Source organism: Nestor notabilis, unplaced genomic scaffold, assembly GCF_000696875.1.
Source record: "Nestor notabilis isolate BGI_N333 unplaced genomic scaffold, ASM69687v1 scaffold5500, whole genome shotgun sequence".
Lineage (NCBI taxonomy): Eukaryota > Metazoa > Chordata > Aves > Psittaciformes > Psittacidae > Nestor > Nestor notabilis.
In genome coordinates this window covers 25414-50051 of record NW_009911526.1, presented here as the reverse complement: position 1 = coordinate 50051, position 24638 = coordinate 25414, and the positions used below count along the sequence as shown (strand labels likewise).

Below are 24638 nucleotides of genomic sequence, written 5' to 3'. Positions count from 1 at the left end.
TCAGGGCAGCTGCATCTCGGGCAGGTCAGAGGCTTGGCCCTGTGTGTGACGGCTCTGCTGCTGTGGGTGCAGAAAGTAGCTCAGGGGGTTCTGCTGCAGCACGTGTGGTGGCTGGAGAATGCGCTGTGCTGGGCCCCCAGGCACCAGATCGGGACCTTGCATCTGCCGGGAGACACAAATGGGACGGGTCAGACCTGCCCTTTCACCCATCCACTCTCTCTCTTGCTGCAGGGCTGATGCTAAGGCTCATAACCAGGATGTGAGGACCAAGTCCTAAAGGTAACCTCTACCCACCAAGGGTATGAGTTGTGAACAAGCAGTTTGGGATGCTGGTGCCATCAGCATGACTAACAATGCCTGGAAAGTATGGAGTGGAAGCAGGACAAATCTACCCTACCAGCCCCATGGGGAGCCCACCAGGAATGGAGAACTTCAAAAGCTACTTGGACACGAGGTAAAATCTGCAGGACATGCAACTTCCATGGGAAGGATCTTCAGGCAACCAGGTTAGAGGTTGTACAGCGACCTTGCCCATGGTCCCATGGCTGGTACCCCAAAGATCTGGACTTGCTGGTTCACTCCCAGTTAAAGGCATTGTGGCACCAAAGCCTGTTTTTCTGTTGCCCTGGAGCTGTTTATCTTCCCCAGCATCATCATTCTGCTGTCCAGGACTTCAGTGAGCACATGTACCCAAAGCTGGGATGGCTCATGCCCACATTTGCTGGCAATTCATTTCTTACTCTAAATCCAGTCCTGCTGTATGGCTACTCTCAGCTCCTGCTTTGTTTTTTATCATCTTTGCCTGAAGGACCATAACTTACTCTACCAACCAGGCAAGTGTCGGAGAGTGTATTGCAACACACTCAACAAACCCTCTTCTTGGCAGCATCATTAGTTTGGCATGCACTGATGAAGCTGTCCTTTGAAAAATCAAAATCACCTTCTCCAGAGATTTGTGTTGTGAAACGACCATTTATTAAAAGAAAGCAGTGATGGCAGCTGATAAAAACCCTGCTATGCTGAGACATAACATCAGGAGGCATGTTTTCAAAAGAGCTTATCCTTCATCACATTTCACGTCTACAGCAAGATTCACACTGTGTTTGTAAAAATGGGTATTTCTTCTGTACACTAAGCGATAAACGAGTTTGTTGGAAATTGTGGCCTTTAATAGGTGCAGAGCCAGCCTGGAAAGGCTAAGTACTTGGGTACGCACAGATGCAATGGGAATGAAGGATGTGCAAGTGCACTGACCAGGTTTGATTAGCCAGGTAAGCCCCACTCCTTCAAAATAAAACCCCAACCCAACCCCAAAAGCCATTCCTGTGCACCCTCAGAAACATGTTCGAGCTCCATTACCTGAAGGTAGAGACTCCTGCTGCTGTGGCCACTGGTGGAGATGAACCGGTGTGTTTGCCTGGTGGGATGTGAAGCTGGTGCGTGGGATCATCAGGGATGGGGAGAAAACAGGTGACGGGGCTGGAGGTCGGACAGTGCTACAGGTAACCGGTTGCATCTGTACTGGGGGATGCAAGATCTGCTGCTCTGCAACAAATCTGCCATGAGGAGGAAAATAAGACATGAGAACCCAAACCTGGACACACCACTGGAACAGGACGTGGGGAGCCCAGCTGCTGCAGAAACCCAACTAGAGCAGGGTTTGTCAAACAGTGATGGCAGGCCCCAGATTTCCCCCTCCCCAGCAAGCATGGACTGGAACTGCAGAACATCAGGATTTTTTAAGGCTGTACATCTCCATAACTTGATTAGGCAGTTTAGGCTTTGCAAAAGCTAGAAAATGTTTAACATCCCATCCCTTTTTAAAAAACATTTAGTTATCATAAAGTTCTTTGTAATTAAAAAACATTCTCATTACCTTTCTCCTAACTAGATGAGCTTTTGTTTCTTTTAAGACCAAGACTTTGCATTTCCATAAGAATGTACAAGTTTTTCAAAATAATTTTCAGTGCTGTAAGGTGCCCTGAGTGAAAACAAGGGACACCAACGACTTACTTTCCTTGCTGTCTGCTGGCACTGCTCTGCATGGACTGGCCACTGCCATTGGCAGCGGGGCATCGGGATGGGCCACGGCCATTGGCAGCAGGCATCACGGCTTGGATAGACTGGTCCAACAGCATCCTGTGGTGGAAGGAAAACAGGATGGTCAGGTCCAAACACCGGGCTGTCTGTCTCGAAACAAATCCCTGAAAATCCTCCCTGAAAATACGTAAACCATCACCTTGAAATAAAAAGGCTAATGAAATAGGATGCTTATCATCACCTTGTCTAATGCACTCACAGAGCTGAGCTGAAACTTGCTAAATCTTTCATGTATGAAAGAAAGTATGCTTTATAGATGGTTAAACCTCCACAGTTTATCTTGTTTCCTTACACAGTATTTTGAAACAGCTGGATCCTGGAGGCAGTGTCTCCAGATACCTCCCTGAAAACTGGCTGAATAGTTTCGGCACTTGTATATGTTTTATAGAATGTTTCCAGCATTGTATAAAAGAAAAACGGCTTTGCACTTGTCCAGCGCTTGTGTCACTTTGCACAAGTGTCCAGCACTTGTCCTGGCTGGAGAAAAGACACTTCAGAGCAAGCAGACACAGGTTTGGGAAAAGCTGCCCCTACTATTTTTCCCTTTTCACTTCCTCTGACAGCAGAAGGTGTCCAAAGGTTACTGAGCTGCATGGACAATTTATGGAAATACGGAGAAAAAAGTATTTCAGGCCCCTGTGGGTACAGCATGGTGTGCACAGCACCCTGCTTCCATGCACACTGGGCTCACCACTAACCCTGATGTCTGCAGGAGGGAACACCCTGCTATGGCACCCAGAGTCCATCACCCCCAAACCCAGATGTGCCTGCCCTCCCCGCTGCCCAGGTACTGCCACTTTCTGTCATCACCATCAGGATGGTCCCAGAGGGCTGTGTTCACACCTGAGGCTCCTGTCCTGGCCGTAGTCAGACTGCAGTTGCCTTTCGCTGCCTTCAGCTGGCACCTGTGCAGCCACTGTAATGGGATGTGTTTGTGATAACACCACGGGGTTGTTATAGAAGGGCACTGAAATGCTCGTCTGCCCCAGCAGACACGTTTGCTGGGTTTGGTTTCCTCTCATTATGTGCTGCTGCTGTACCTGAAATGAAGATATAGATACCCATGTGAGTTTTTACAGTTCTCTAATAACTAAAATAACTGCTTCCAAGAAAGTCCCCAAGCAAAGAGTCTCATCTTCCCTTTAAAGCAGTAGTTTTGGTCTTTTTTTGCTTTTGGACACCTCAATTCTTTCCCAAAGAGATGTGACCATCTATGTGTGTGACCATCTAGTGTTGACAAACTTGGTTTTCGAACCTGCCTTCCAAGACTTCTCGGGCAGAAGATTAATTTATCGTTTAAAATTATAGCTACTTCTCCACGTTACGAAGTCACTATGCTCACTGGCTATGAATCACGCTGCAGTCACAAAGAGATGCGAATCAGAGGCCCAAATCTCCCACTCAGTTCCTCTCCAGTCACCAGGATGGCTCCAGTGGTCCCCAAGGCTTAATGCTTTTAGGCTGCTTGGGGTTTATTTTTACAGCTGAATGACAAATTTTGTAGTGGCAGCTACAGAGTAAAACCAGCACAGAGGAGATGTGCAGGACCATGGAGAGCAGGGGACACAGTAGACAAGTATCTAAGAGCCAGGAAGGGGGTATTATGGAGACAACGAAGCAGGCAGTGACCTGGGCAGCCGTGCCGCAGGGGTCCCTGAGGAATTGGCGCGGTGAGGGCAGGAGGGTGCTGCAGTAGTGCTTCATCCCTGTAAGGCCTTGCTGCTGTGACTTCTTGGCTGTGGTCTGCCTGGGCGTCCCTGGCGGTGGCAGCGGCGGCCTCCTGGGGCTTGGGTGCTGCACGTTGTTAAAGACTGTGGGGATTGGCTGCTGCATCAGCATCTTCAAATAAGAGAGACACACAAGGGCGTTGTCGCAGCTTATATGGTGGTTGTGCTGCCTGGGAGATAACGGCTCCAGCTCCCAGACTGTCTCTATCAGCATATGTAGCACTGCAGCAGCAATATAGCATCTTAGAATAATGGAACGGTTAGGCTTGGAAAGGAACTTAAGATCACCTAGTTCCAACTCCCTTGCCATGAGGAGGGACACCAACATCTCTAAATCCAGGGGCAAAGTGAACCATGAATAACAGAAAACCAAATGTTAGCTTGTGCCTAAATACTTATTCAGAGCCATGACCATTCCAGCCTCATTATGCCTGTTGCATTTTTTTTTTTGGTCCAGCAGCATTAACCAGCCACCGAACCACCAAGCTCTTTGTGCAGGAGGAAATTTGGATTAGTTTGGGATTATTTTTTTCTAAATCATGAAAATTACTGACTCAGTACTTAAGCAGAAAGTGACACCACTCGTCTCTCTGGAGATATTACTCCCACACCTAAGACCAAACTACGAATTTATCCAGATCTCATTTCTAAATGTGTTTTCCACTGACAATCTTGTTACTGGTCTGCTCAAAGGGAAAGCAAATGGTCTGTGGGTTTGGGAACCCTGGGAGCAGTGGGTACCTCCAGGTTGGAGTCCTGCACTAGCTGGAGCTGCTCCTTGATGACATGGAGCTCTTCTTGCTGCGTCTTGATGTCAGCTTGCAGTATGCGAGTCCTCTCCTCCAGCTGCTCTTTCAGCTGATGCATCATCCCCAGCTGGGTTGGGAAATGGTACACTGGCTGTGGAGAACAGAGAACAAGATCACAAGGTGGAACCAGTCCTGCTACTCACGTTCATAGTGATGTGGGCTTCAGAAAAACAACTGATTTTCAGCTTTTGACATAGAAAATACGATACTGACAAAAAATGGCAACTGCATATTTAACCAAAGTGTCACTGTACTTCCAGAGCAGCAGCACAACTGGCTTATACTCATTGCCTCACTCCAGACCTTGGCCTCTTAAATTCCTGCACAGATGTAGTGTCCATACATGGGACTTCCATGTCCCTTTAGTGTGACTCCCTGCTGATTTTGGACCATTTATGTTTTGTGGTAGACACTGCATGCAAACCCCTCCAGGCTGACTTTCAGTTGTGCTGCTAATTATACTTGCCAAATGCCAAGCCCAAATTTGGTTGTAATCCCACCCTGGGATTCATCTTTCACACCTATGCTGGTGTCGTGGTTCGAGCCCAGCCGGCAACTGGGAACCACTCAGCTGCTCGCTCACTTTTCCCCACCTCCTTCCTCCCCCTGCTCCCAAAGGGATAGGGAGGAGAAACAGAGGAATGTAACTCCCACGGGTTGAGATAACAGCTCTCCAGTAACTAAGGTATAATACAAACCACTACTGCTACCAATAATAATGATAAGAGGAATAACAAGGGAAAAGGACACAACCGCTCACCACCCGCCGACCGATACCCAGCCCGACCCGAGCAGCGATCTGGGCCTTCCGGGTTACTCCTCCCAGTTTATATACTGGGCATGACGTGCTGTGGTATGGAATCCCCCTTTGGCCAGTTTGGGTCAGGTGTCCTGCCTCTGCTTCCTCCTGGCTTCCCCTCCTCTCTGGCAAAGCATGAGACTGAGAAAGTCCTTGGTCAGAGTAAACATTACTGAGCAACAACTAAAACCATCGGTGTTATCAGCGTTGTTCCCAGGCTGAAAGTCAAAAACACAGCACTGCACCAGCTACTAAGAAGGAGAAAAATGACTGCTGTAGCTGAACCCAGGACAGCTGGCCATCTTCAACCTGTGTTATTATAGTCTGAACGTTCACTACATTGATCTCAAGGCTCTGTGAGGATGGGCCTCATAGTTATGGTTTATGACTCCCACATATTCCTTTTTCTGGCCTAACTCAAACCTTCTATGACATCCCCTTTCTCTACCAGGGCAATAAAACTCTTCATTATCATATCAGCCTGTAGTTAGTAGCCAGCAATTCAGAGATGAGCCTTCAGAAGCCCCCAATGGTTTTGACAAGTGTAAACCTTCTAAGCTGTCTCCTTGGTTCTACCTGCTCTGTCTCCAGTTGTAATAATTTGGTTTCAGATAAATCTCAGCAACAGCAACAAAAAGGGCACTGAAACCTTGTCCCCATGCTGGGACCAGCCAGCGAGGAGGTAAGAACCACAAACTGGAGCCACCAAGTCTGTCCCACTGACTGATCACACCAGTGTTTAACAGAAATAAACCACATACCATCACAGCATGCTGAGAGGGGGCTGCCAGCTGAGCCACCGGAGACTGAGGGAGCTGTTCACCAGGGGCTTGAGGAGTTGCTATGGCCTAGAAATGAAAACTTTGCCTTATTGTAGGTCCACAGCACCTCTGATGCAGAGCTGGTGGAATACCAGCTCATACTGGTGATGGGTACAGGGAATTGGACAACTCCACGTGGAGATCCGAGGATGAGTCTGAAGGGAGAATTTATGCTCCTCCATGCCCCCTGCTAACTGCAAACCCTTGGTGTCAGCATCCATGTTTGGATAAATGCCATTTCACATGTACAAACCCCAAGAAAAGTGGACTCATGGTGTGAGAAACATGGCCTGGTGGAACAAACCGAATTCTGAAAAGAGGCAGCAGAGGAGGTTCTAGCAGCCCTCCACTGGCTCTGCTGGCCAGCAGCATTCCCCGCAGCCCTGTGCTCAGGCCCAGCACACTCAGAGGTGGGAATCCAGCCTCTCTGAGGGCAAGTGTAAGGTTTGTCAAGCTCATTTCTTTATGGCATGGTAACGGCTACTTCTTGCCCCGACCACTGACCTGAGCGCTTCCAGCTGATGCCAGTCGCAGGGCTGCCTTCTCCGCCTGCCCCCCCGGCACTGACAGGCGGGTGGGAGTGCTGGTGTCTGTGTGTCGCATGGATGATGTGGCTGGAAAAGAGAGAGTTTACTATGATACTGCAGACCTGTGCCTTGGTACCCTGGCTGAGCCTGAACTCCAAGGACACAGATGAGTGGAGACAAAGCTTCCAAACTGGCCCCCCAAACAGCCCCCCTGTGGCCCCTCTGGCTCCCTGCCTGACTCAACATGTTTTCTTCTGATGCTAACACCACATTTCAGCCTTCCCTCCATGGGTGCCTTGAGACGAGCTTTCCCACTCTTCCCCTGGCAAGGTGCTGTGGCAGCCTTCCAGTATCTAAGGGGGCCTACAGGAAATCTGGAGAGGGACTTTTTACAAGGGCATGTAGTTACAGGACAAGGGGGGATGGCTTTAAGATGAAGATGGTAGATTTAGATTAGATATTAGGAAAAAATTCTTCCCTGTGAGAGTGCTGAGGTGCTGGCACAGGGTGCCCAGAGAAGCTGTGGCTGCCCTATCCCTGGCAGTGTTCAAGGCCAGGTTGGACACAGGGGCTTGGAGCAACCTGCTCTAGTGGAAGGTTCCCCTACCCATGGCAGGGGGTTGGAACTGGATGAGCTTTAAAGTCCCCTCCAACCCAATTCATTTATGTTTCTGTGCTTTTTAGAAAAGCCCTGTGTCAGCTTCTACCCATGACCCTGCATGGGCTCTGTGGTCACCTTGCTGCCGTACCGTAGATTTTTACAGCACAGCGTAACAAGCTATGTTGGTCCCAGACACACTGAGCATCCCACTCCTGCCTTGACTGGATCACTCCCAAAGTCAAACCCTGTGTTTTGGAGGTGACCTGCCCCCAGCTGCGCTGGCACCTACACGTGGAGTCGGAGAGGGCGGTGTGTGAGGAGCGCCGGGAGCTGTGGGACGACAGTGACACTCCCTCCCGGCTGGCATCCTGGCTGCTGCCACACTGTCCTACGTCCAGGTAGCTGCTGTGGCTCTGCAGGGAGCAAAGCACAATTGGTGAGATCATCAGTGCTGGAGAGGACCTCCACCTCGCTGACCGCTTGTTTGCGTAGGAAATAACAGGCTGGGTGTGTAGAGGGCCAGCACTGCAGCACCACACCACCAACTCACCAACCCCCCATGCAGTATTCGGTCTGCCTCTCAGGTATCCTTATGCTTTTATAGTTGGCTTCCTTCTGCCAAATTTCTTCAGAGATGTCTGATTTCTTGCCCGTGGCACATTGGGCAGCCTCCCACTACCCTCCAGAAGCAGTGGGAGCAATCACTGTGCGGGAGAGGCTGCCTTACATCAAAAGATGCAGCTTCAGGTCTGCAGAAAAATATCTTGGCCATCACATGGAAAGGGGAAAAAGACACGGAAGTGTGCTGTGGTGACAGAGAAGCAGCTGTTTGCAAGATGGTCCTTGCTCAAGTGCAAAAGGTCTCTGGGACAGCTTCCCCTATTCATCCCATAAAGCTTCTATAAAATAATGTCAGAAGAGCAATGAGTCTAAGGGAATGATAATTGCACATCAATCCACTTGAGAGGACGAATGTAAAAGTAATTAAAATGACCTTGTGAACTGGGCAGGTGTGTTGGGATGCCAGTCTGATTCAAGCCACGAAAGTTAATTGCTCTGGTCACAATCCTACCCATGACCAATCTGGTCACAATTGATGTGATCCTGCCCAGTGGTGTAAACAGAGCTGAAATCTAGAATAAGTGTTTTCCCTTCACTTCCAGTCTTCACCTGAGTATCAGTGGTGAGCTGGCATTAACAAAGTAGGTGGCCTGTGGTGCTGCCCTGCACCCAGATCCTCTGCACCTTGTGAACCGTGACAGGTACAAGTGATACAGCCTCCAGGTTTGCTTTTCTGCTTCTGAACTGAGGTAATTTAACCTCTTGTGTGTGTAACAGCCTCAGAAAGATCAGGAATAGCAGAACAGTTGAATTTGCAATTATATGCCTGAATCAAGATAGTCAGTTTAGAGACATGCAGTAGAAACCTTCTCAGGGTCTGCCTTGGCCATAACCCAACTGAAGACTTGGAAGAAGGAGAAGAAAGAACAGGTATTTTCTAAGATTGATAAGTGATTACTCAGTTTGTTTTAAACACCTACTCATTCAGCTGTGAAGGGACATGGTACCTTTAGAGAAGAGGATGCCAGTTCAATTGATGACTCCTCAAGGCCAAGATCTCGCCTTCTTTCAGCTCGAACTTCTGCATAACTCCTAGGGCAGTTAAAAAAAAAAAAAAAAAAAAAAAAAAAGTAAATAGAAATTAAAATCCTTTTTTTTTTCAGTCTGGATATCATCTATTTTATGGTAAGTATCCTACCACACAGATCACTATGGAGTTTTCACAGTGCACACACACACACCCCCTCTCTCTCACATACAAGGTGATAAGAGGAACATCATCATACAGCCTTGAAGTCTGTGAGTAACTAACACATGCCAAATAACCACCAATGAAAACCGACAGCGCAGTGTCCCAGTCCCACTGTGCCCAGGACTGCAGAACCTATATGGTTAATTGCACTAATCATTCCAAGCACACAAGTAGACACTCTTCTGCAAATTTTGGCCCCAGATGCCTTCAAGGAAAACTAATCTAAAAGCAAAGTGGTTATTGAAGACAGAATGGGTGCCTTGTGTTCAGTACAATTTTCTTAATAAAGGAGATTCCCATTTTTCATCATCAGGCAGAAAAATAATCCTACAGCTTCTGTGCAGGTAAACTGCCATAGCAAATACACATTTATTTTCTAATGCCATTAGAAAATGAGTATGTTAACATCCCACGGTCCCACGGAAACTCTGAATACAAACTGACGGCTTCCCAGGTGCAATGCATGGTGCAAGAATGCCCAGGAATGTGTATCTAAAAATGTGTATTTGGTTTCTTCACTATTTTTTCTCTTAAATAATAAAATATTTAAAGTAAACGATGCCACATGATTCACCATTGGGATAAATTGGAGAGGATGTTTTAAAGACTCTCTAAATGCATGTGGATCATGAGCATGGAAATGTGCCAGAATTTAGGATGCTGAAATATTAATGAGCCATAACCTTCATGGGAGGCAAGAGAAGTTGCTAAACTCACTTATATCATTGTAGGCAATGAATTCCCCCAAAAGCATGTTTTAATTTGTGTGTTCCAGTAATATATTCTGAATCTTAACTATATGACACAGAAGTGAATTCAAAATCAATTTAGGACTGTATCACTAGGTTTAAAAGGCACTGGAAGTAGAAAGAAGAAACAAGTTCATGCACAATAAATTCAAACCTTACAGTGAAGACCAATTCCCTGAAGCTACAACTCAGAAGCAATCTTAGAATCATAGAATAGTTAGGGTTGGAAAGGACCTTAAGATCATCTAGTTCCAAGCCCCCTGCCATGAGCAGGGACACCACACACTAAACTCTGTCGCCCAAGGCTCTGTCCAGCCTGGCCTTGAACACCTCCAGGGTTGGAGCATTCACAACTTCCTTGGGCAACCTATTCCAGTGCCTCACCACCCTCACTGTGAAGAACTTCTTCCTTATATCTAACCTAAACTTCCCTTGTTTAAGTTTAAACCCATTACCCCTTGTCCTACCACTAGAGACCCTAATGAAGAGTCCCTCCCCAGCATCCTTGTAGGCCCCCTTCAGATGCTGGAAGGCTGCTGTGAGGTCTCCACGCAGCCTTCTCTTTTCCAGGCTGAACAGCCCCAACTTTCTCAGCCTGTCTTCATACGGGAGGTGCTCCAGTCCTCATCTTTCTGTCTAACATTTGCTTATGATTTGCATGTAGGGATAGGACAATGGGTGACGGCCCTAAACTGACAGAGGGGAGATTCAGATTAGATATTAGGAAGAAATTCTTTCCTGTGAGGGCGGTGAGGTGCTGGCACAGGGTGGCCCCCCATCCCTGGCAGTGTTCAAGGCCAGGTTGGACGAGGCTTTGAGCAATCAGGTCTAGTGGAAGGTGTTCCTGCCCATGGCCAGGGGGTTGGAACTGGATGATCCTTAAGGCCTTTTCCAACCCAAACTATTCTATGACTCTATGTTTCTATTATGATAGCACTTGACACGTTTATATCAGCACATCAGCTCTCATCACTTAACACCTGTTTAGTGGTGTAAGGTGTTCTCAGTCTGTGTTTGCAATATAGTGAAGAATCCCAGTTTCCTAGTTTTTGTTCTTCCAGACGATTGACAAGAAAAAGGGGGACTAGAAAAATATTCACAAAGTGATTCCTGACAGTAAAGAAAGATGCAGTGAGCAATGTTTACTCGAGTTAACAGAACAAACCAGTATGTCACTATTTTTTCCAGCCCTTCAGTAAATATATTCCCACTCTTAACACAATCTTTTTTGAGACTACAGTAGTAACCAAGCAGATTCCCCTCCAGAAGGCATGTATCACAGAGCCATCTCCCACACACATCGCCTTCCAGCTCGGGTTTGCAGCCGAACATAAGCAGCTTCCCACTAGGGGGGGATGCAGGGCTGAGTGTCAGGTGAGGAATAAGGCTAGCAAGACAGTAGAGCATTTCAATCATAAATATTTAAAGCTCTGATCAAAAGGTTTTGCAGGAGATGTATGGTCCCATTCATGCCCGTAAAGCCTCCTGATTCTTCACAGCTTTAATTCTTCCTATGGCCATGTCATGGCTAAAGATAAAAGGGGAATATAACACACTGACAGACTTGGCCAAAGCTTCCCAGGCTTTTGGCCTGGTTGCCAAAAAAGAAAAAACGAGTAATGAAAACACGTTCCCTGTCATAACGGCTTAATAGATTTACATACCATCTTAGTGTGACAATATTAGCAAATATTTGGCTAACACAAACAGCAAATATTTGGCTAACACAAGAACTAGAAAAAATAATGCATGAGCACAGGGGACATACATTGTGAAGTGTTTGGTGCTTTGCTCCTACCTCACTACTAGGTGGGTGCAAACGATGAACTCGGGTTTAGAATTCCACTGGTGGTAGGTGATGTAGTAGTGTGTCTGCAGCCATATCCACTGCTGGCCTTTGGTCAGGAACCGATAGTAACAGGACTTTCCTTTTCCAAACTGCATCACTGTTAAAACAAAAAAGAAAGCAATTCACAGCAAACAGAAATTTCATGGTGCAAAGGTGATTAGAAACCCACTCAGTCCCATACCCTTCCTGCAGTCTGCTACTGCACTGAAATGGCTTTATTAACACAGCAGATGATACACAACCATGTACTGAGGTTTTATTTGGGTTCTTTTCTGCTACTGATTTTGAAAAGTGCATTTCGCTATTTTGAGATTGTTCTAATAACTAGTAATTTGCATAACTCTATAACTAGCTATAAGAATTCATTTTAAAGACTGCGGGCTTGAAGCCAGGATCCTAATAATGGCATAAAACACTAAGATAGTGGAGTTTTAGCAGTTTAACTGAAAGTTTTCTTCCAAGAGATGACCTAACGATACCAGACTTGGTACATATTATCAGAGTATGCCCAGAAAAATTTCAAGTGGTATAATACAACTGGAAAATAATGAGAAATACATTAAATAACCACATTAATTGTTTCCAGATTGCTCAGAGTGCAAAATATAATGTGCTCACCTAAAATACTCATAATTAATGCAAAATAAAATGCAGTTTAAGCAAACCCATTTCACTTCACAGTAGGCAAGATGCCTGCCCAGAGCCAACCTGATGAACACAAACACGAACTTACCAAATCACACTAACCAAGTATTTTTACTCACCTGCACACCTCTACTTTGTTAAATATCAGGACTAAGTCCTTTAGCGATCCTATTAACAGTGATGGGCTTTAGATGAAGCACTTAGTGAAGATCTTCAGGCTAACACACTGTCCTGGGGTCACTCAGCTCCCAGTCCAGGCAGAGATTTCCTGAAGCAACTTCTCTAAGTCACTTTGCCAGCACCTTATTTTGTTCCCTGCACAGTAAGATTAAAGGATCCTTTCCTTCAGGTGTATTGTGCAAATAGTCTTTTAGTATGTAAGAAGAGATCCATGGCTAGCAGAGATGTAGAATATAAATCGCTAAAAAGAGTCTCTGCTGAACGATCTGACCCCATTCTCAATATAGTTAGTGTCTACGTGAAAGTGCAGGCACATACTACCAAAAGGACATCATGTGGTTAAGTAGCTCACTCCTGTCTGGGCAGTCTTTAAAGCTAACAGCACTAAGAAGTACTGTACTTGAGAGCAATTACATTTTTCCTTTAATATTCCCATCTACCCACTTGCTGCATGTGATACAACCTGTGTCTGGCCCCTTTCACAGCTTCCTTCATGCTCTCAGCCACACAGTCCGCTTCCCCACCACCCATTCTGTACCAGCGCTTTCCCTCAACAGGGCAGGAAAACTGGCAGGGAAGTGGAGTGTGCAAACTCAATATTTAAAGAAGTAGTCATTTTCTCCATTCTCTACTAGGTCCTTTAGCATCTTACGTGTAAGTGGTAGAGATGGGGGTGGTTTGCAACTCAGAGATGAAGCAGTTTCTCTAGCTCCAGCATGCTTGGGGGGCTGCAGAGTTTCTCACTGTCCCTGCATCACACTGCTCTGCATCTTGAAGCAGTTACAGCATCCCACTTTCTCTACTCTCTGGGGTGTCCTTGTTTCCTTTTGACAAAAATCCTTTCAGAGATAGCAGAGACACAAACACATAGAAAGCTTGCCCAACAGGATACCTGTAAGTAGTATTTCTTAGCAAAATATCTCATTACCTAAGTGCATTTTACAAAGCGTGTAGTTACTTTCATTTCAGTGCTTGGCAATGCAAACCACCTGGAGGACAGACCTAATTCTGGCTTGATATCCGAGTCTGAAGTGAGTGTAATAAAATGTAAAAATACAGTCTCAGGGATAAAGTACCTCACAAGTTCATCTGGTAGAAACAGCACAGTGGTTACTAGTAGAACCTGTCAGCTACCACCTTTTGCCCTTCACATTAACTCCAGCAGCTCAGCAGGACACGGTTCTTCAGCAGCAGGCTGCACTGCTGCAGTACCCAGGCTCAGTGCTCCTTCTGGCCTGGCTCCTCCTGAGCTCTTGCAAGTCATGGTACTTCACCTTGCACAAAGATGAATTTATGGTCATTCTCTGGTGTTCACACAGCAGCCTGAAGTGGACTTTTCTGCTTTACTTTCAGGTCAACCAACAGCTCACCCACAGGGAATCTGTATTCAGCACTTTTGTATTTAAAAAATACTATGAATCTCCAGAAGCATTTTACCAATAGTAAGTGAGGTTCACAACATCTAATTGCACAGGCAGGCAGTCCAAATGCTGTTTTCAGAAGGCATTTTGGTAAGCCAAGCCTCCTGGCTGACTCTAGACCCAGGAGAACAGAACACATGAGCTGTGACAACCAACAAAACTGCCAGGGTTTGGGGCTGCCCTCACAAACTGGGGGCAGAGTGTGGAAAGTCCTGACTTGTCATCTATTAATCTCATTTCACTCTCAGACAACCTGTGCTCAAACAGGGTATCTGTCAATCTGCAAAACCTGCACAAACAGTTCCTGCTCTGAGTGAATTCTGCAGGGATTCAGACTTGTCAGCTGAAACAGTCTGTGAGAGGAAGAGTGAATTTCCTCGCACCCCAGATAAAGATGCCTTTGTGACAACAAGAAAGGGTTTTGTATAAATGACAAATGAGATTGAAGACAGGCACACTGCAGAGGGAGAGGAACTTACAGTGTTCATGGCACCTAGCAAGAAGCTCCAGGTCATCTGCGTGGTAGTAATCATACCCTGATGTTCCCAGAACCTCAAAGGGTAAATATCCTATAATAGGTGGAGCCCTAGAAGGGAAGCAAAGGGCAGGGAGTGAACACAAAACCTGACGCTTTGACATCCTGGCAGATATGCTGCAACGCTAGCAACCAAACCCACCTCATATATTCCCTTGGCAGGGAAATCAGGAGTGGATTTTCATATACACAATGATGTATTTTCATATACAAGCGAAAAAAAGACAGCAAGGGGGAGGTAAAAATTGACAAAATGAAAAGGTGTGTGTTTACTGTTTCACAGCCTATTCATTACGTGGGTGTAAAGAAAGGCACGTACGTATGCAAGTGACTCAATTCATTAAGCATGCTTGTGGGACACACTGCTTGAGAAACGCTATGGCTGTTCATGTGCATAGTAACTTGGAGCTCGAGTAAAATTATTCAGTAGGTTGGATGTAAATGTCATCTGGGTAGTAACTGTAGAAGAAAGCAAGCTGCAATGAAGGACCAGCTTGGGTAAAAGAAAAAGTAATTGTTCCCATGGAAAAGCTTGGGAAATTATAACCAGCAAAAATGTTTCTGTGCTGGCAGTAAAGATAAGAATAGGCAAGGGCCTGATTTTGAGGACTGTTATTTCTATGGCAGGTAGAGAAGGAATCAATGAAGTACTCAGATACTTGCAATGACTTACCTCACTATTCTGCTGTCAGTTCTAGATTTTTCATTTTCTAGGCAAAAGATGAGATTTTTTTTTGATTTTTAAGCAGGTGTCCTAACAACACTGAGCTTGTGCACAGCCTTTATCGGAGCCTGCTAGAGCATACAATTATGAAACAACACTGAAATGTGAGCAGAAAACCACTATTTTTGCCACTACTCCCTATCATCAGCAGTTCCTTAGTTCTCAAGTACGCTCCTGCTTGCACCAGTTCAAGCACCACACTTGATCAGGTAGGGCTTGTTTGGTTCCACCTATTTGTTTTGGCTGCTGGATGTGCTGATAGCATGAGGCTCCCCTGCCAGGTGGAGGTGTGTTAGCAAAATGGTTAACAATTCAAAACCAGGGTTGAAGGTGTCACTGCCTATCAAACGTGCCTCTCCTCTGCCTTTCTCTTGGTGCATCAAGTGACCCTCTTAAGGAAGGTGGATGCCATAAAGTGGCTAAGAATATAAGCAAAAAATTATTTAACTGTAAGTACACTTGGATTTGGATGGATCAGTCCTGAGTCTTCTGGATATTAATGTGGGAAGTTCTCCTGTCTTGGCTGAGCAACCCAGCTCCACATTTGTACTCTTGAGAGACACAGTGGGAATAGATTATTCAACTAAAGGGAGCCCAGACAGGTCTATGATCTCCATCTTCCCCACAACTGCAGGCAGTCTGGCATCAAATGGGAAATAGCAGAAAAGGAAGGACAGCCAGGAATCTGCTCAACAGCAGCCCCAGGAGGATCAAGGTCTGAGCAGGAGCTCCATAGTCCCAGTACATGAGGTCCTGGAAGAGCCAGACCTTTGTGGTCTCTGAGGGCAAATCTCTTGAAATACAGTGTGTTTAGAACACAGTGGTCTCTGCCACAATACAGCTTTACTTATTCAACTAACTTATCAGAGTATTGTGTTGCTTTTCCTCATGTGACCCAGACTTCTGTTAATGATGATAATACGTGTGTTTATTAAAGAGTCCTTCCTTGCTGTCTCCAGTAGAATGGGCCAGAGTCTCTCCTATCTTTAATGACATGTTTATATTCAGGACAGTAATGTCTTTCAGATGCACATCAGATAAACATTTAAGCTGATCAGGAAAGTATTATGCTTTCCTGTCTTTTGCCAGAATTCTTTAAATGAGAAAGCAACCACAAAATGCTCCTCATCTGTCATTTGACAAAGAGCTGCCTTGCTTATAGAACAATTTAGGAGTGTGTTGTTAGCTTAAAGTTCCAGCCTTGAGACCTGCAACTCACTCTGCAAATGGAAATGCACAGTCTTCAGAGAACCTTTAAGAGAGGACCACAATGCAGAAGAAAAATAGATCATTACTGAAGTTGTGAGGCTTTCCTCCTCTCCACATAAATGTAGACCCAGAATGCAGATTTTTCCTAGTTCTCAAATGTTTATCCAGATCTGTGGAGTGCTTTCTGCATTATCTATCTTTAATTTACATTGTCATCAGGATAGCAAAGGTCCTGATTCCAACTCATGCTGGGTACCCTCTGCCCCTCCTCATGGCACACTTCAGTGTCAGGCAGTATGAGCTGACACAAGTAAGCAAGAAACAGCAAAGCACCCAACAACATTTCACAGCATCCTGCAGACTGTACTGAGAGAGGTTTGAATCGCTGTTTAAATGAGACAACCCACATTATTGCCTGCTCATGCTTGGGTCTGGGCTCAGTGCTCACATCTGGAGCTGTCACAAACTGCCTCAGCATACGCATCAGTTTAATTTGTCAAAACCAAATCTGCAATTAAATCTTCTAATCCACTGAATTTTCTTATATCTTTATAACCTCCTTGGTCATTTATCACAATGAAAATCAAAACTTATTGACAAAGCAAAAGATTTAGAAGGATTCCTGGAAGCTGTAGCTGGAAAACAGAGGAGCCAAACCAATACAGGAACAGGACCCACATTGCTCAGTTTCAATGACTTAATATCTTGGAGAAGTTAGACATTTTCCCACCATTTTATATGGTTCATTACCTTTCTAAAATATGGAGAAGAGCAAAGCATTTAAGGATGCCTAATAAGTAAGTTCAAAATATTGTTACTTATTCAGCTGCATTTTTAGTTAGAGATATACTACTTGGAATCTCAGGCAAAGTTTTCTATTTTTACACGACAGTTTGCTTATTCTTCAGTGACTAAATCTCTTACCTGTGGTCCAAGAATAAAAACTTCCATTCCAAACTATGCCTCGATGTAAATTCTTCACATGGCTCTTCAACATTGCAGAGCTCCTGCAAAACAGTCGTCACATTTAAACATTTAATTCTGTGACATGACAAAAGGAGCCCTCTAGCAAGACCAAGGAAGCATCTTGTTGGTAAAACAAACCCTAGCAAAATACAGTGATTTTAAAGCACTTTTGACTTATTTTCCTGTTAGGAATGTATAAGCCTTGTTTTATAAATGCATGAACTGATGAAAAGTGGTTGAATAATTTACCCTGGGCTGAATTTCAGAGCTCGGATAAATAGTCCAAGGGCGTTATCTTTTGTAGGCAAAATTCCCTGCTTTTTGTAAATACTGGTATCTGAATATGGATGACAGCACCAGGTTCGGCCTCAAACTGAGCCGGCAAATGCCCTTTTGAGCAAGAAGCACCTATGGTTTTATCCCTGTCATCACTGCACTGCACCACAGGACACTCACAGACCTGCAGAAAGAGTTCATGAAATAGGGGGCTCAGTGTTTCAAGAAGCAAGTGGCCTTCTTACACAAACGAGCAGTGGGATATATTTCTTTAAACGCTGCAGCTTTTCAAGTGGTTTTGATGGTTGCCTTATACTGGTGCTTCCTGGGCTGACAGTTCTGAGACACACCATTGCAGGACTACCCTTTCTCAAAAGCAGCTCCTGCTTTATGTCTTGTCATTCCAAAACACACACTTATGTTGTCTCCCATTCCCAAACACAGTGGTATCCTCTCTCATTTACCAACCCTTTGCACACACAACCTATGCTGCTGAACATACTCTTGAGAGGATGCTGCAACACAGCTCCCATTGCAACAGCCAAGCACACAGCTCGTGGTACAAGCACCAGCCCATCCCCACATGAAAGGGACAATGCAGTCACAGAGCTCTCACCTTTAAGAACTGTGGTGTGACAAGACGAACAGTTGCTACGAGGCAAATCTGCTCCTCTGTGGCTGACCTGAAAGCTCGTGCAATAGCTGACTCAAAGCCATTACAGGAGGGTGTAGGCACTAGACACAACCAGACAATTTATTTAAGAGGAGGAAGGAGAGCTTTCTTTTCATGTTAAGGCAGGTACAATGACTGATGAAACCCAAGCAACAGACTCCTCCTACTCACAAGGTGATGCGCCACACTGATACACACTGATGTTACTTGAAGCATTGACCCTTCAGGCTCCAAGTTACACAGTGGTAACCACCTACCCCTGGCTTGCAGGGAAGCTTCGTAAGACAGTTCTGAGTAGCTAAATGTGCAGCTACAGTCTCCTTGTCAGCCTTTCTCCAGCTCAACACTTCCATGATTCAAGATTCTACAGGTTTTGCTACCTATTTAATGTTTAAAAAGCATCATTTGACTGCCACAAGTGAATCAGAATAGCACATTTTACTGGTTATTTGAATGAGTAGGCTGCTTTACAATTGGCAGTAGGTCAAATGTAGGTAGGATCAGTCTGGTATTGCTTTTTTATGCACAGCATGCAAAAGAGTTTGCTCTTCTGACCAACAGCCTCCCCACCACTTTTCTATGAAAAATATCTCCAACATATCTACAGCTCATTCCATTTCTGCTGATTACAGGGCATTTTCAGCTGAAAAAAGGCCTCTAGGAGGCTGCAGGTTTAAAGGACACACAATTTAAAGGAGAGAGAGAGAGGCAACGGTAGGCTGGAACAGGAACTTACCATGAGTAAAATATTTAAAATCCACTACAAATTTCACATATTCATACATCAGGGGTTCATTTGGATCTAAGCTGCCTCTTGCTAAATGGCAGAAAAACTCTATTTGTTTTTCTGCTGAATAGAGAGAAAGAGAGAGAAAAATACACAATGTTACTAGAAGTCTGCACTTTAGCACACTCCATATAGCAAATCTACCTAGGTGCTTATACCAGCCCTGCTGCTGCAGTATCTGAGCACACCCTGCTGGGATGCTCTTGATACCCATTAGTAAATGTATAACTACTAGGAGCAATGATCAGCTGGTTCTGGTTAAAGAAATGTATTCTCACCCTTTCTCCCATGCCTTTGCAGCCACCCCACTAAGCTGGGCATGAAGCCCTGGCAATATTAGTCAGCGTTACCTTCCCCTGACCTCATGTATACACAATTTCATGCAAAGCTGTTAGCTATACTACATAGTCTGCTTTGGCACTACTCGGTAGGACCCAGATCCAAAGGGCACTGAAGTCACCTTAAGCCTTTCCATTAGCAGTGGAGGGCACCATGCCAAGCTCTTATTCACTTTACTGACTGAGGTCTGAACTCCATGGATTAGAGCACATGGTCTTCAGCCAGAGAGAAATGAACCCCAGGGCACAGCACCAGCAGAAGGGCTGCCCAGTGCCCACGGTGCTTACAGGGCAGGAGAGAGGGGATACTAGCACTGCCCAGCCACAGAGAACCCATGGGGAAAAGGAAATCCCAACACAGGCTTGTGAATCGTGGGTGTTAGGAAGATGCTGGTGCCCACTCTGGTGCTGGGAGTGCTTTTTGGGGGAAAGGGACATTTTGGGGGTGGGACAGCAACCAGCAGTAGAGATCCATATGGGCTGTTCAAATAGGAAGGCTGTTGCTTAGATTACACAGAGTTTATCAGGTGTCCCAAGATATGCAAGTTTCCTAAGGAACAAAGACTGTGCCATAACCCTTTGGGATTTTTCCTACCCTTTTCCTTCCTCCAAGCCTCTCACTCCTTTCACAGGCTCAGTCCAGCATCCTGCCTTGGGAAAAGTATCTAATGGGGGCAACTTCACCGTCCAATGGTGCTAAGCAGACATTGAAATAAAGACTGTTCACATCAAAGACCAAGTACTGGGACCATGTAGAAGCATTAGCATTAAAACCGAGAAATACTAACTGCAGCAAAACAGAAGTGGTAGGCAGGAGAACTAAATAGCTGGAGAGTCCTGCACAGGCTCCGTAGGAGCTGTTTGCCTTTGGCAAATTTCCCTGACAGACAGACAAGAGCAGTGCTTACCGTTTAGAAAATCAGCTGCAACAGGATCTGTCATGAGCACATGTGGAGAAAGGAGCTTGTACACCTCGCTCTGCTCCCGCTCAGGCAGAAAGTTTAATATATTTTGGTCCACCAAATCTGACTGATACAAAAGAATGCTTTGTCATGTTCAGCAGTACAGCCTGACACAAGCACATGCCTTTTCATCCCACAGCAGAGCACAGATGCTGCCTGTCTAGCGCGGATGTTTAAGACAGGGAAGCCCAGTCAATCTGCAGGTGGATCTAGGGCAGACTGTAACACTTAGGTTATTTTATCTAGGGTTGCTATATATTTGCAAAAGATTGAAGGGATCCCAGAGGCTGGCCTTCAGTTCAGCCAAAAGCAAGCTAGAAAAGAAACCCTGGTACCATGGGAATACAACATGATGACAAATATCGTATCAAAATGAAATTGTGAAACATCTCCCTTCAGCAGCAAGATACAGAAGTGGGAGACCTCCTCCTCACATCTTCCATATGTCTTCTAGGCTTAACATCTGGCAAAATCAGCTTGACCTGCAAGCATCTCAGTGCTGACCAACCCATGCATCCTGAATAAAGGGGTTCTACTATCACATATATCTACATATAGGGATTCTACTATCACATATTTTGTTTCTTTGCATACTGGAGCATTCAGCCAGGTTAACTGTGTGCTCAGATTTGCCCTCAAGTAGCATCATTTGGGCCTCTTGTTTGGCATCAGAAAAAATAAAAAGAGTTTTTGAGAGGACAGAAGAAATTTCTACACCCAACAGCTAACTGATTCTTCAAGTTCTCCTAGAAAACTCTGAGGCCACATACTTGTTACTAAAGACCATGGGCTCAAAGTAGAAAACCCCAATGTCATTGAAGAGCACAGAATCAGTCCTGAAATAACCTTTAAGTTATCTGCGAGATCTTCTGCATGCACAGATTTCATAACCATGAGATTTTCCATGTAGCTGGTGGGATAAACACATGCTTCAGACATGCAGCCAAGTGGTGAGCTGTGAGCCCTGTGATTTTGCATAGGTTTGGGGCTTTTTTAGCTAACTCACAGACCCTGAAAAGTGACTCTGTTGTTCACAGGAACTTGAGAAACTCCCTAAGAGTTTGCTGGTGCAGTGACGGGGCTGCGTTAATCAGGGGAATGATTCTTCAACATATTGTGTTGTCAGAACTTACTGGTAAGTGTCCAAGCAGAGATGAAACACTATCAGATACATAAATAATAATCCCATCTGTGGTAAGAGCAATGAGAAAGCCATCTAGTGCCTAATGATAAAAGGTAAGCAAAAAAGAAAACAAAATAAAAAGAATTATGCAAGGGAACAACTTAAAATACAATTTATTCTTTGGTGATGCTTCTAACAGCCTAAAACTAACATAAATCAATTATGGAAATGATTGTTCAATGTGGAAAAGTAAAAATTACACATGCTAATTCAACATTCTTATATTCTTATTTGCTCATTAATATTAAATTGACTTGTACTTTTCACCTAGTGACTATTCATTTAACATGAACCAAGACAATGGTGGTCAGAATTTCTACACCCACATAATCCCAGTTACTTCAGTCCATTCATTATGTGTTTTGGATTACACAATAGTTAACCATACGGAGATGTTAGATATCACCACGACAAACCCAGCATTGTGGGTGGATAGACGGATGGATAAGCAGAGACAAAAAAAACACACAATACTGTATTTTTAGTAATTTATGGACAATTTGGACAAGACCTAAAGCCTCCTTTATTTTGCTTAAAGCACTCATTTGTTAGGGAGTGACACAAAAGTTTTAAAGTTTGTTTTGTTTTCTCTTTCTTATTCACAATGGTTTCTTTCCCAGAGTCAAAGTTCTCTGTCCCTTTTAAGTCACTGCACGTGTCTTCCTCTTTGAGCATTCTCCCTATTCTTCCCATCATCTTCTTACACCCAGTGTCTGTCCCTATTCTTCTCTAACATGTGCCAAGATCTGGGAGGTTTAACCTCTCGTCAACACCATGCACAAAGCCAGCTCTTCTAAAGACACTGTTAGGCTGCTCTGCAGCTAAGCTACAGGGAGGCAAAAATGCAGTATTCACCATCTTCCCCACCTCAGTCATACTCTGTCTTTGTTGAAAAGAAGCCGTATCTGGAAAAGCCAACAGTTATTAAAGGGCTCTCTCTACCCTGCTACTTCTAAGGGGGGTGGGGGTGGAGGGGTTGTTTTGATTCAGCTGGATCAAGCTAGCTTGTTTGGCGAAAGAAATTCCCAGAAAGAATGAACAGACTTTTCCAGGGAGGTGAGTCATGACATCCTGATGAAAAGGAGTAACTAAGACACTGCAGCACCTCCCAGCTCAGCCCAGAATACACCCTTATTTTGGTGGGACAATGAGCAACAGCTGCCCACACAGGGTAGGAGATGTCCTTGCTGGAGGAGCACACAGCACAAACCAAAAGCCACATCCTTAAGGAAAAAAATGTAGGCTCACGGGGTGTTTCTAGATCAGCTAAGGATTTTAGAGGTGAGAGTATCAGAGCTGTTCTCCTGGCTGTGCTTAAAGGCAATTCAATCAAAAGATACAGCATTCACGTCACAAGTACAGCACGGCACAGCTAGCAGCAACAAAGCTAGCTAGCTACCTAGCTAGCAACAAAGTAAATACTGCCTGGCTAATGGGATGTGGAGGAAGAGAGCTGCTCTGCTTTCTTTAGGTCCTTTCAAGTTTGTGCTAAAACTGCTAGCTCTTGTGGCTCTTCTGAGAAGGGCAATTCTCTTTTTCCTCTCTCACCAGGCCAAATCTGGGCCACACTAGTCTTCATTCCTAAATGAAAAGCTGTTTATTTTAAGGGGAAGCAATCAAATTTTTAACTCTGTGTCTGCAAATCATTTAGCACAACATTGGTCTGACACATTTGCATTATATGTGCCAGCAGAGAAATCAGTAACACTAACATTAGGACCTGAAAAGGTAAAAAGGAACTACATGTCTCTGAACTACTCCACTGACCTGATTACTTCTCACTAATCTATGCAGCTTTAATTTCTTCTTACCTCTAACATCAACTGGGTGAACTCCTCGTTGCTAAGAAATGAAGGCTTCCAGTCTTGTCTAATCTCACAGGCTTCTGTCTGTGCTGTGATTTCTTAAAGAGAAAACATCAAAAAAGCAACATGACTCATGCTACTTGGATTTTTTTCATATCAAGTAACACTAGATTTCTTTTAAGAGGTTTTCAGAGGAATCATCCTCAGATCATTCTCCACACAAAGCCTTCTTGTGCGCAACAGTCATTTTCCATGCCAATGTGATACAAATGCATTAGAAATCAAGAAAAGGAAGAGGAGACATTTTGGGTGTTCTGAAGAAATCCTTCAAATTTAAGGCCAGTGGGCTAATTTCAGAGTAGCTGGGCATCACTGGGTGTCCAGGAGTGCCCAAGCAGTAGGACAGGCTGTACCCAGACATCTTCTACCTGAGGAGACCTGGGAAGAGGGCACAGAACCTCCTTTTTTTCCTGGCTTTTGTAGTGTGTGCTGCTCCTCTGCTCTTCCTCCCTTGTGCTCTGTTTGAGAGCGTACAAAGCGTGCCAGGGGATGCAGAGGCCAGTGAGGGAAACGGACCAATGTCCGTTTAAAAAGCATCTTTTCAAGTGTATCTATGTTTAACTCATCATCGCTGTATTCAAACCTAGCTCATTTCCTGAGGCCAACTGCTGTGCCTTATTCTGCCCTGCACTTAAGTTCATGTCCTCTCTGGAGGTCTTAGATGCTTGGGAAAAAGCACTTTTCATCTGAGAGGAATCTGGCCGCTGGGCAGATGCAGAGCAAGCACCTTCAACAGCAGGCCTGCACCCTCCAGTACCTTTCTGTTTCTGTAAGAAGTCGATGGTCCTCTGCAGTATTGTGGACTTGTCCATCTTGAGAGGGTGGCCGTGGCCCTGCAGCATCGTGCAAAGCTCTTTAATGAGGACATTGAACTGGTCTCTCCTCTTCTTTTCAGATTTGTTGCGTGATGCCCTGGGTGATAGAAATATAAATGCTGCTAAGTAAAATGAAGGACATACAGCTCGACCCAAGGAGAGGTAAATGACCCTGCCCCAGCAAAACACTTTAAAAACAAGAATCTAAACTCTGTTGGGACTGCTGATTTGTTTAAAATTAGGCTTGGGCATTAAATGCCTCGC

General features: G+C 45.0%; 1 protein-coding gene across 1 annotated transcript in view; it reads right to left on the bottom strand.

The window, feature by feature from the left end:
- Nucleotides 1–24638, bottom strand: part of LOC104406266 (neuronal PAS domain-containing protein 2-like) — a 25922-nt gene continuing 1284 nt past the window's right edge. The window contains exons 2-20 of the mRNA XM_010015202.1: nucleotides 24317–24471; nucleotides 23506–23597; nucleotides 21645–21734; nucleotides 20458–20578; nucleotides 19161–19274; nucleotides 18368–18486; nucleotides 17434–17516; nucleotides 14521–14627; nucleotides 11745–11892; nucleotides 8953–9034; nucleotides 7674–7797; nucleotides 6761–6870; nucleotides 4569–4727; nucleotides 3729–3939; nucleotides 2944–3031; nucleotides 2014–2139; nucleotides 1375–1556; nucleotides 1131–1156; nucleotides 1–162 (exon numbers count right to left, since the gene is read on the bottom strand). Of these exons, the coding sequence (XP_010013504.1) occupies nucleotides 1–162; nucleotides 1131–1156; nucleotides 1375–1556; nucleotides 2014–2139; nucleotides 2944–3031; nucleotides 3729–3939; nucleotides 4569–4727; nucleotides 6761–6870; nucleotides 7674–7797; nucleotides 8953–9034; nucleotides 11745–11892; nucleotides 14521–14627; nucleotides 17434–17516; nucleotides 18368–18486; nucleotides 19161–19274; nucleotides 20458–20578; nucleotides 21645–21734; nucleotides 23506–23597; nucleotides 24317–24471 (2299 nt within the window). The remainder of the gene's footprint in view (nucleotides 163–1130; nucleotides 1157–1374; nucleotides 1557–2013; nucleotides 2140–2943; nucleotides 3032–3728; nucleotides 3940–4568; nucleotides 4728–6760; nucleotides 6871–7673; nucleotides 7798–8952; nucleotides 9035–11744; nucleotides 11893–14520; nucleotides 14628–17433; nucleotides 17517–18367; nucleotides 18487–19160; nucleotides 19275–20457; nucleotides 20579–21644; nucleotides 21735–23505; nucleotides 23598–24316; nucleotides 24472–24638) is intronic.